Genomic DNA, 13,019 nt, shown 5'->3' on the forward strand with positions numbered 1-13,019 from the left:
TGAGAGTAAAAGAACCTCCTTGAGCCAAGAGTTCCCGGTAGCTGATTGCAGTTTCGAAAAAGGTAGAAGACAGCATCACGACAGAAGCAGGAAACGAGAGCTATACGAGCTAGTTTCAGAGGAGAACATTACTGGAAGCCAGGACGAGGTTTTGATTGCAGCCAAGGATAGCAGGAAACGGGTCTTGTGTGAAGACTTTCTCAGTGCACCAGAAAAAGGTCAGTCTCATTTTTTTGGACATGAATGTATGGGTTTTTCGTAGTAAATACCACATTTAAAATTGAAGAAACATAATCAATAATATCAGAAAAGCTTCATCAAACTTAAATAGAATTGTTGCTAATAAATTATAATAGTTAAATGTTAATAAAAACTTTCAATTGGAAATCAAAAGAAAATAAGATTCCCATGTGTAAATGTTATGTTTAAGAATAATAAGATATAGCAAATATTAAGCAGTGATTGCCATTTGAATAAAATAAACAATATTTTGATTACAATTGTAACCCATATGTGTTATTATTTTACTCTTTTCTTTCCTATCCCGATTAGGAACCATTAAGAAATACTTAGAAGCCACGTATGTAAGTAATTAATTTTATAAAAAGCCCTGAGATTGAAAACATATTGATATGTGATCTGGTAAATTAATTAGATTATTAGTAATGCATTGATTAAATTAAATGACATATAAAATTATCATCTCATATCAATAATCAAGATCACAACAATATATATATATATTAAATAAAATGATGTTGGATAATCGAGTACAAATATAAAAATAAATAAGCAAAATCATTGGCTAATACTCGTAAAGTGAATGTGAATTTAGTTATATATTTCCAACTAAATTCACATTCACTTTACGAGTATTAGCCAATGATTTTGCTTATATATATTTCATATTTTCTAAAATTATTATTAGCGTTCTTTATTTTGTCGATATAAATGTATTATCTAGTGTATTGTCATATGTATAGTTTAAAACAATCTTTTTCTTATTCAAGTGCCATCTGCACGACGAAGGTCGTCAATCATCATAGCTATTCGGACTTTTGAGACGGCTGCTCTGAATGTTCATTTGATGTACATCCGTACCATTTTTTATCCTTCTTTTGCCTTGAATTTTTGCCTGCATTATCAGTTGAAGCAAGTTGTGTATTTCTCCACGTGTAGTATGTCCGATAATATGTAACGTAAACTCTGAAATAATGCTCGAAATAAGCGAAGCAGAAATATAAAATGCACTTAAAGAAATGAAAAGAAATAAAGCACCGGGTAACGATGGAATTCTGGCAGAAATGCTGAAAGAAGGCGGGGAAGAAGTTATCAGATACCTAAAAATACTTTTTAATAAATGCCTATTTGAAGGAAGCATACCAAAGGAATGGAATACTGCTAACACAATATTAATACACAAAAAAGGGACAATACAGATCTGAAAAATTATCGTCCAATATCACTACTATCACAACTTTATAAAACATTCACAAAAATAATTACAAATAGATTGACAACAAAGTTCGATGTATATCAACCAGTAGAACAAGCCGGTTTTAGAAAAGGCTTCAGTACATGCGACCATCTTCACACACTAAAGATCCTAATAGAAAAAGTTCTATCTATCTATCTATTAGCCTTGCGACATCCAATATTGGACATAGGCCTCCCCTTCGCTCCTCCATCTTTCTCTATCCTGAGCCATGTGCATCCATTTTGAGCCTGCTTGGTGTTTTAGGTAATCTACCCATCTCATCTGTGGTCTTTCTCTCTTTCGTTTATATGTCCATGGTCTCCATTCTGTAATAATTTTATTCCATCTCTCGTCTTTTTGTCTAATCGTATGACCGGCGAATTTCCATTTTAGTTTAGCTGTTTGACGAGTAGCATCTTTAACTTTTGTGAAATTTCTTACCCAGGAATTTCTTTTTCTATCTGACAGTAGAAAAAGTTAACGAATACAATTTACCAATCTGCTTAGCATTTATAGACTACGAAAAAGCTTTTGACAGCATAGAATTATGGGCTATTGAGGAAGCACTGGTCAATAGCAGAATCGATTCTAGATATAGGATATTAATACATAATATACAAACATGCTGAAATGGTCGTCACGATGGTTAACGGCATGAAAACTAGGCCAATCAAAATCAACCGAGGAGTAAGACAGGGAGGCACCATATCTCCAAAACTATTTACTGCTGCACTTGAAGACATCTTTAAATCATTAAATTGGGAAACAAAGGGACTCTCGATAAATGGAAAGTATTTAAACCACCTAAGATATGCAGATGACGTGGTACTAATAGCCGACAGCTGGAAAGAACTGAAGGTGATGATCGATGAGCTTCATAGAGAATCCTTAAAAAAAGGACTGAAAATGAACTTGAGCAAAATTAAGCTAATGTTGAACAAAGATGATCAACCAACGATAACCATCCAAGGAACAAAAGTGGAACATGTAAAAGAATATATATGTCTGGGTCAGAATATTAAGGTAAACAAAGAAAACCAAACTACCGAAATAAGCAAACGAGTAAGAATGGGATGAGCTGCATTCGGAAAACTCTCATATATACTAAAAGACAAAAAGATACCACAATACCTTCGAATCAAAGTGTTCGATTCTTGTATCCTTCCCGTTCTCACTTACGGAGCTCAAACCTGGACATTCACAAAAATGAACATGGACAAGATTAGAAAAACTCAAAGAGCCATGGAACGACAGATGCTTGGTATCTCACTCATAGATCGGCAAACAAACGAAGCAACCCGAAACAAAACAAAAGTAAGGGATGCCGTGGAACAAGCGGTTAAATTAAAATAGAAATGGGCTGGACACAACGAACGTCTCGAAAGTGGTAAATGGAGCAAAGAAGTTGGAAACTGGCGACCGTACGAAGCGAAGAGACCAAGAGGAAGACCTCAAATGCGCTGGAGCGATGACATCAAAAGAGTCGCAGGACCAATGTGAAAACGCCTCACACACAACAGAGATGAATGGCGAGAAATGGGAGAGGCCTTTATTCGACATTTCGAATAAAAAAAGCTATAAAAAATATTCCGAGATAAGTATTCCAATTTCCTTCTTTTGATTGTATTTAAGATTTCCATTTCTTTACTCATCTTTCTCAGAACCTCTTTGGCTGTGACGTGTTCTGCCTAAGATATTTTTAGAATTCTTTTTACATTCACAACCCGAATGATTCAAGTTTTTTCACTGATATCACATTGAAGGTCCAAGATTACATTCCATAAAACAAAGTCGAGAAAACGTAGGCCCTAGTCAAGCTAACTCTTAGCTCCAACTTCAAATCACTTGTGCAGAGAACTCTTTTCATTTTGTTAAAATTTGGTCTTCTTTTTTCTCTTCTAATTTTAATTTTCTGGAAGTAATCATTTGTGGAGTTGGTCATTGTTCCAAGATGCATATTGGTCTAATAGTTCGACATTGGTTCCGTTTATGAGAAGATTCTCGTTATTTCTTTGAGTTTTGAGATAAAAGAATTTTGGATATTGGCATTTTGGATTGCGAAGAAGAAATAAATAAAAAACGTACCCAGAAAGATGTTTGCATAATATATAATAATAGGTATAATATTAATGTAAAAGTATGCGTTGGATGGTCACAAGTTTTATACTTACTTTGCTCCAGAATTAGCGAAAATTTCTGCCCACTCATTAGGATCATAAAATTCAGCTGTAAAGTCCTTTGCAAAGTTTTGATACTTCCAGTTGGGAGAATAATAATTTTTTAAGTAATTCACAACCTCTGAATCTCCCGCTAAAACAAAATATAATTTTATAATATACCTAAAGTTTTGTTTTTAAACATATTAGTTACGCATGTGATGTTTCTGGTAGTAGATAAAGGTAGTCTCTTTCACGAATTTTATTTTAAATAAGAGATACCAGCACTTGCCAAAATTTTGGATGTAAACAATAAAGATCTGTATGGGACAGACACACATATTTATGAGAAACTCAAGAGAATTAAAGCTCAAGTGAGCAAAGCATGATTGAAAACCAACTCTTATTGATACTGAGAAAATTCTTTGTTGGATATGGAGATACCTTCATATCCAACCATTTGTACAATGGAGAACCATTTTTAAACTATGTGCAGAAAATTAACCAATGTTTTATTTTGACGAAACTTTGCTGAATGAGCGTAACACAGTGGGTAAAATTGACAGGACAAAAACGTTCAATCTGCATGACAAGTTTTTTTGAAAAGATTATCTGCAGGATTAAAGGTTTCTTCCGGACTTCCGGTAAGAAACAACGCCTAATATGAACACATTTTGGAAGTGATAACGGGATTTCAGAAGGTGGCTCTTTAATATTTCAATCTAAAAAACAGAAGACTACCATAAATATATGAACCGTGATGTTTATGTAGAATATTTTCAGCAGACGATAGAACTATTTTACCAAAAGGTTCGGTTGTAGTAATGAATATCGCTGGTTATCATTCTCATCAAATTGAACGTGTGCCAAATAATTCTTGGAAGAAACAGGAAAGATATCATTAAGTAGCTAAAAGACAGAAACAAAATTTTTCCAGAAAAATACAAAAACTCATATCTGCTCTGTTCTAAAAGAGATGGTGCTTCGGTAGTTCATTGGAAGTTGTTGTAAACAGATTATAAAACAATTTAAAGTGGGTACTTTAAGTAGGTATGCCAAGAGGATATCTGAGAAAATAAATATTTTTATCTTTGATCTTATTGTTTATCATTTTATATACAATGAAGATAAATATTTATCGGCTATTATAGTAATTACACAATTATTTTCTGTACACTAAAACGAATATACACTATGTCCGTAAAGTATGGAACAAATTCTTTTTTAGCTAAACAGAGCCTTTTAAGAAATAATCCTGAAACACGTCGATTTTTGATTTTAATTTACCGTATTTTAAAATAACATTCTAATATACAGGTTGATATACAGGTAATTACTTTCGAGTAATGACGTGACCGTAATTTTTTTTAAATGGAATACCCCCATTTTGTCTCAATTTTCGGATTACTCTAGCTGAGCTGATTCCAAAAATGTATCACATGTTGATTCAAATTGATACAGGGTGGACAAAAATACAATAGTTTTGTGTGTGTTCATAAAGTAACGCGTTAGTTAAATAGGGAACTTGCATAAAATTTTAAATTCGAAAAAAATTGTATAAATCACAACAGAACATAATTTAGAACCTGTATCAAAAATAAAAAAGTTTTGTTTGTCTTTCGTTTGGCCCCTAAAGACGACTAAAAATTCAAATTATACCAGCCACCCCAAAACGCGTCGTGACGTCACAGGGTTGTATGTTTACATTCTACACCAATTGTATATATAAGTTTAAATTAGACATTATAAACATCAGTAGAAAATACAGTTATATGTGACTTTGCAAATGTTTTTGATCGTTTGAACTATTCACAGAAAATTTGTACTTTTACAAAATGGTTTTATTTTCAATGGTAAACCTTCTTTCCTTTCCTTCAAAAACTGTATCAAACTGCAATCTCAACAAACTGGTATATTTTATTACAATGACATACGATAAATGTCATTAGAATATAAATATTTTTCATTTATTCCCCGACGACGATCTGGTTAAATACCCAAGTAGGTGGAGGCCAATAAACTAAAGAAGAGGAAGAAGAAGAATATACGTAAATTTAACCGTAAACTGAACCACATAGTCAAACTCTGTGACGTCACGGATCGTTTGACATATTTTAAGATAAATAATACTTTAAATTTGTACTTCTTAGTTATTATGAGTTTTTGAAGCGTGAAATTTTGGAAATCTCATTTTTATACAAAACTGAACATTATTATGTAATAAAAAAAATGTGCAAGTTCCCTATTAACAATATTATCAAAAATACTTATTGTCTAGTATACAGAATATGATGAAATACATGACTTTATAAATGTTCGAACTGCAGCCCTTGCTGTATTTGACAGTAACACAAACCTTGTACAAATTCTTGTTGAACCTTGTTTATTGTGTCTTGAGAAATATTGTTTATTGCTGTCCGAATTCCCTGTTTTAATTCTTGAATATTTGCTGGTTTCGTTTGATACACAACATTCTTCAGATGGCCCCACATATAATAATCCAAAGGATTGAAATCTGGTGACCTCGCTGGCCATTTAATAGGTCCACGTCTACCAATCCACCTGTTCGGAAAAATTTCATCTAGGTACCTTCTAACATCTGCAGCATAATGTGGAGGTGCACCATCCTGTTGAAACCATAAACTTTCATCAAAACCTCCAGGATTATCTACATCTGCTGGAAAACAAATTACGTGAAGTAGGTACGAGATACCCCCTTAAAAACTCAAGGTACGTTGCCCCGTTTAAATTACCTTCGATAAAGTAGGGTCCGATTATTCGATTTCTTACAATTCCAGCCCATACATTTACCTTTTGCGAGTATTGTGTATGATGCTCACGCATCCAGTGGGGGTTTTCTTTTGCCCAGTATCTACAATTCTGACGGTTAACCTCGCCATTTAACGTGAAAGTGGCCTCATATGTGTTGTATCAAGAGAGGGTCTCGGTGGCAGTTATCCATCATTGCTTCGCAAAATTGAATTCTTCTATCTGGATCATCTTCGTTATATTCCTGTACAAATTTGATTTTATAAGGATGCCATTTTTCAAGCTTTAATAGTTTGTGTACCGTTGTTTTGCTAACACCGATATCGCGACTAACTTTACGCACATAAGTGTGCGCATCTTCTTCAAAACTAAGTAAAACATCTAATGCTGTATCAGAATTTGCAGAGGAACGACCTGATTTCCGTGCATTTTCAACCGTACCTACCAGTTTCTCGAAATTTCTTTTCAATCTTACTGACTGTTGAACGCGATGTAGGTCTTTCTGGATATTTATCATTAAACAAATTGCACACTTCCATCTGAGTTCGCGATCTGTCTCCATTCCCAATCATCATAAGTATTTGAAATCTTTTCTTTACACTTAACTCCATTTTTACTTCAAATTAAATTTAAGCAATAATTAAAACATTCACAAATACCGAAAATATTGTAGTACTAAACTGTCACTGAACATCAATAAATTACTAAACAAATAATGACATTTAACAAAAACATAGCCTACTATATTTCTTTTAAATTGATAAGAAATAATTTCTTTCATATTCTGTCCGCTAGCCAGGGGTTCTCAATCTGTGGTACATGTACCACTGGTGGTACATTTCATTAGGTGCGGTGGTACACAAAACGCAAAACCACAGCCAAAATTCAGCATATTTGTAGTTAACAGATTATCTACCTCCATAGATACTTCAGTTAGGTGGTACCAAAAATAATTATAAGAATTTTGGTGGTACATGGCTCAAAAACATTGAAAACCACTGCGCTAGACAATAAGTATTTTTGATATTGTTAATTTAACTAACGCGTTACTTTATGAGCACACACAAAACTATTGTATTTTTGTACACCCAAGTGACGACACTATCTTTTTTATTTGGATTAGTGCTGTTTCACTCTTACGCATAGTAAAGCTGCTACAGTTGTCCTCCTCTTCAGTGCCTATATTCACACTGAATGTCATCATAGATTTTCGATACAATGTGTTAGAAAGAGATGCAGCAAACCAGTCCATGAGATCTTGTCGTCAGGAAGCGCGGAAGGTAGGCTCCGTCTATGTTAATATATACCTCTATGTTTGATTATACATTGATAATCAGTAATCGTAAATTGTCAGTTTTAGACAATTCAGTCATGGCTTACTTAAAATTTGGAAAGATTTAGACCCGTAATTATTCATAATTTTGCTCTGAAAAATGAAAATATCTCGAAAACTAATACATTTACACATAGGCAATGTTAGGTATATAAAAATTAAAGTATGGTAATGGTACTTTTCGATGATATAAAATACAGGGTGTTATACTTACCAAACCTTACACTAGTATAAAAAAGTACTTTTTATAATATCACGGTTATTTAAAATGGCATGTATAATAATTAACTTATAAAGTATGAATTTTAAGTATATTAACTTTTAATTTTAAAAAAATTAAAAAAAAGGTAAGCGAGAGGTAGGATTTGAACTCAGGACCAGTATATCTCCGGCCCAACGTTCTACAACTGGAGCTATCAGGACTCGATGTATTATGTTACGTTAAAATGGAATTTAAATGTCATAGCATTAGTCACATTTTTAAAATAGTTTGGAATTTAAAAAAAAATTCATTTATCCATACAATAGCAGGTAATGGTTTTTCAACCAATTATGGGATATATCAGATTTTTATTAACATCCTAAGTGCTCTTAACTTTATTGCAAACACACGTTAAACACAGTTACTCGAAATAACATAGTGTAGTTGTTTACCTCCGAGTTCAAGATTATTTTCCAAGAATTACATTAGTATAAAAATGTACTTTTTATAATACCACGGTTGTTTACAATGGCATAATATAATAATTAACTTATAAAATATGAATTTTAAGTATATTAAGTTTTAAATATGCATTAAAAAATAAAAAAAAGGTAAGCGAGAGCTAGGATTTGAACTCAGGACCAGTAGATCTCCGATCTAATGCTCTACCACAGAGCTATCGGCCCTCGACGTGTTGACGTACGTTAAAATGGAATTCAAATGTCATAGTTAATATAAAATGTCATAAAAATCACATTTTTAAAACAGTTTGAAATTTAAAAAAGAATCCATTTATCCATACAATAGCAGTTAAATATTGCATTGTTAGTCAGCTCTTAGCTATCCTGAAAATTTCAAGTACCTAGTTAGTCTAGAACTATTGTTAAAATGGATTACAAAATTTGCGGAGTCCGTGACACCAACCAAGCCAAGTATATAAAAAGGTTTTAAAAAACTGGTTTCAAAAATAAAAAAACTAGGTGTGCTGGAGCATATTAACAGAAATAAAAAAATACTAGATTTGTTGTAAAAGGTATATTTTAAAATACCCTAAATAAGGGTCACATTAAGACAAAACATTTTCGGATTAAGAAATCTATCACCAGTGTTTCTAAAAGCCAAAAATAGCGTTTTCATGAGCCACCAAAATGTTGTGGGTAAAAACCCTTTAAACGTGAACAATTATGTTATGTTACATGTTAATATAATAGTTTAAGGATGTTACAGATATGCCTGGATATTACCCAGGGCAACACAGGACTCTTCCCACGTGGTTGGAATTTTTTTGGAGAATTAAAACCCCACATATTGGATTTCAATGGCTAACTGCAATCCAATATATGAGGTTTTAATTCTCCAAAAAAATTCCAACCACGTGGGAAGAGTCCTGTGTTGCCCTGGGTAATATCCAGGCATATCTGTAACATCCTTAAACATAATTGTTCACATTTAAAGGGTTTTTACCCAAAACATTTTGACGGCTCAGGCATGCTATTTTTAAACGCGTTTTATTAAACGCTTTTATTTAGTTCAATAGGTTGCGTCAAATCTTTGGACGATAATTTGACTGCCTTTTCTCCAATGCAAATTAATGAAAATTTGCAGATATAGGCATTCGCGAGAACAATACACGAATAGTCAATAAAAATTTTTTTTTACGTTTATTAATTGTTTAAATAAAAAAAAAACGATTTTAATGGAAAATGATTAAATTCTCTTGCTTTTTACAATGTAAAAAACTTGAAACTTTTACGGATTGTAGCTAATGATATGAACTATACATAATTTCACTTTTTACGTTAATTGTTTACGTTATGCTTCATAAATAAACAATAAAGTTTCAAATTTTTTGCCGATTCCGACTACTTTTTATGTTAGTACATCATATGTTTTATACATATTTTAATAAACATGACGATATATGTTAATGTTTGAAAAGTGTAAGACTAAAAAGTAAAAAATAAAAGAATATGAAAAAAATCTTTTTAAGAAACGCTTTTCTTTAGTTACGAGTGACTAAAATTAAAAATATTACCTATAAAAAAATCAACTAAAAAGCAAAAAATAAAAAAAAAATAAAAAAATCTAACACATTCGTTAAAGAAAAACGTGGGGCGAAAACCGTTTATTCGATGAAGACACGCCACGCTTTTCTTTAACGAATGTGTTAGATTTTTTCGATTTTTTTATCTTTTGCTTTTTAGTTGATTTTTTTATAATATTTTTAATTTTAGTCACTCGTATCTAATGAAAAGCGTTTCTTAAAGAAATATTTTTTCCTTAAAAATAGGAATATTGAATCGGTTTTTGCGGCAGAATTACGAGCTATTTATGAGCTCTTGAAATTATATAGTTTCGATTTTTGAGCTCATCCCCTTCACCACCAAACAACCCTTTAATTGATTTAACTTAAGAGAAAAATGCTGAGAAAACTTAAAATATATCGTATTGCGGATATAATTCCTATAGCGTATATACTCTAAGAATAAACTATTAAATCACGTGCATTTCGATTATTGAGCTACAACCCCTTCGCAAGAAAACCACCCTATCTTCCCGGCTTAAGAGAAAGTTGTACTTAAAATGCATTAAACTAATTATTTGGCGACTACATATCATTGAATAATTTATAAGCTTCCAAATTACGCGCATTTAGATCAGTAAATTGCAATTTATTTTGTATAGTGCAGTCACTGAAGGTAAAAATCAACGATTACCTTCAATTTCGGTGAACCTTCATCGATTTTCACGAAAATTGGTCAGTGGTTAGAGGATACGTCAAGAAACAAAGGTGACATGGTACCACCCTGCGCCTTTACCCTGAGGATACCGCCCCTTCTCGGGGGTGAAAATTATTTTATTAAAAATAACTGCACAAATCAATAAAAAAACAAATTAAAAGCAAAATTTATTATATAAAGTTAATAAAATAAGTCAATACTTTTTATGTTATTAAAGATCAAATTAATTATTCGTGAAAAAAAATACATGTTATGAAGCGGTTTTTCGTAAATCACTGGAAAACTGTAAGTTTTTACAAAAAAGTTGATAGTAGTTTAATTCGTATAGCTTATATTCTAAGAATAAACTCTTATAGACAAGGCGGAAACGGCGGGTTCGTTGGGAAAAATATTCCCATGAGATATTTTTGCATAATCACATTCGTGAGACATCCCAGAATAAGGTTCAAGAAGTCGCCCACGTGAAAAGTGGGCCAATTTTTTTTAACAATTTTTTTTAATCAAATTGCAAAAATCAGTATTTTTGGCCCGGACTATTTTTTTAGGTTTTTTGGACCATTCTGGATAAAAAAGCTCTCTTATAATTTTTCTCTAAAGTTGATCTTTTTCGAGTTATAAGCAATTTAAAATTTGAAAAACGCGAAAAGGGCCATTTTTAAGACTTAATAACTCGGTTAAAAATTATTATTATGAAAGTCAGAACGTGACTAAATCAAAGTTTAAAGTCGCCGCTACATGATCCTGAAGAAATCTGTATCATTAATTTACTACTAACCTGTTATTTTTAATTAATAACAATGAGCTGTTAGATCGTATTGACGCCGCTGTAAATGTGAGTGCGAGTAAGATGCACAATTATTGGACTGCTGGAATGGCTTCTCTCTCGCACTCAGAATTTACAGCGGCCGCACACGTGCATGCTGCTTATTATTATTACTTAAAAATAACGGCTTAGTAATAAAATAATGACAAAAATTTCTTCAGGATCTTTTAGGGGGGGCTTTAAACTTTAATTTAGTCATATATTGACTTCCATAATAATAACTTTTAACCGAGTTATTAAGCCTTGAAAATCGCCATTTTTCGTTTTTTTCAATTTTAAATTGCTTATAAGTCGAAAACGATCAACTTTAGAGAAAAATTATAAGAGATCTTTTTTGCCCAGAATGGTCCAAAAAATTTAAAAAAAAATTGTTCGGGCAAAAAATATTAATTCTTGCAATTTGATTAAAAAAAAATTGTTAAAAAAAAATTGGGCCACTTTTCACGTGGGCGACTTCTTGAACCTTATTCTGGGATATCTCACGAATGTTATTATGCAAAAAAATCTCATGGGAATATCTTTCGATTATAGAGCTACAACCTCTTCGCAAGAAAACCATTCCATTTTCCCGGCTTAAGAGAGAGTGGTACTTAAAATAATTAAAATTAATTATTTGGCGACTACAATCGTTTAATAATTTATGAGCTTGCAAAATATACGCATCTCAATTATTGAATTGCCATTTTCTTTCTATAGTGCAGTCACTGAAGGTAAAAATCAACTATGACCTTCGATTTCGGTAAATCTCCATTCATTTTCACGAATTAACAATAACAACTTGGGGTTTTAACCTGGGGTATATGTCACTCCTTCTCGGGGGTGAAAATTACTTTATTAAAAATAACCCCACAAATCGAGAGAGGGACAAATTGTAAGCAAAATTTGTTATATAATGTGATTAAAATAAATCAATACTTTTTGATGCTTAAAGATCAAATATTTTAATTTTTGTTAAAGAAAATGCATGCTGTAAAGCGATTTTTCATAAATAACTCAAAAACTGTAAGTTTTTACAAAAAAGTGTTCATTACTAAAATTGAAGCTAATAAAAAATATAATAAATTGCTTACTTGAAAAACCCTTTAATGTTAATTTAAAACAAGTTATTGGTAATTAAATGTATGTTTTTTTCTGCGACTGTTCAAATCTAAGGATTCAAGCTTAAATAACGGGAAAGAGATGCATTTGATAACACTTAGATACCAAATACTTGTCAAAGTACTTAGAAATACCTATCAAAAATGAGCTCCAGAAAAAGTTGATAGCATCAAAACCCGCTCACCAATTTTCGTGAAAATGAATGGAGATTTACCGAAATCGAAGGTCATAGTTGATTTTTACCTTCAGTGACTGCACTATAGAAAGAAAATGGCAATTCAATAATTGAGATGCGTATATTTTGCAAGCTCATAAATTATTAAACGATATCTAGTCGCCAAATAATTAATTTAAATTATTTTAAGTACAACTCTCTCTTAAGCCGGGAATATGGGATGGTTTTCTTGCGAAGGGGTTGTA

At 32.0% G+C, this 13,019-nt stretch overlaps 1 protein-coding gene across 2 annotated transcripts in view; it reads right to left on the reverse strand.

The window, feature by feature from the left end:
• The window catches only part of LOC114326481 (alpha-L-fucosidase), a 32,522-nt gene that overhangs the window by 13,153 nt on the left and 6,350 nt on the right, over positions 1 to 13,019 (reverse strand). For both annotated transcript variants that reach the window (XM_028274876.2, XM_028274875.2), the window contains exon 2: positions 3,649 to 3,787. In XM_028274876.2, coding sequence (XP_028130677.2) covers positions 3,649 to 3,787 — 139 coding nt within the window. The remainder of the gene's footprint in view (positions 1 to 3,648; positions 3,788 to 13,019) is intronic.

The sequence above is a fragment of the Diabrotica virgifera genome, chromosome 2 (genome assembly GCF_917563875.1).
Source record: "Diabrotica virgifera virgifera chromosome 2, PGI_DIABVI_V3a".
NCBI lineage: Eukaryota > Metazoa > Arthropoda > Insecta > Coleoptera > Chrysomelidae > Diabrotica > Diabrotica virgifera.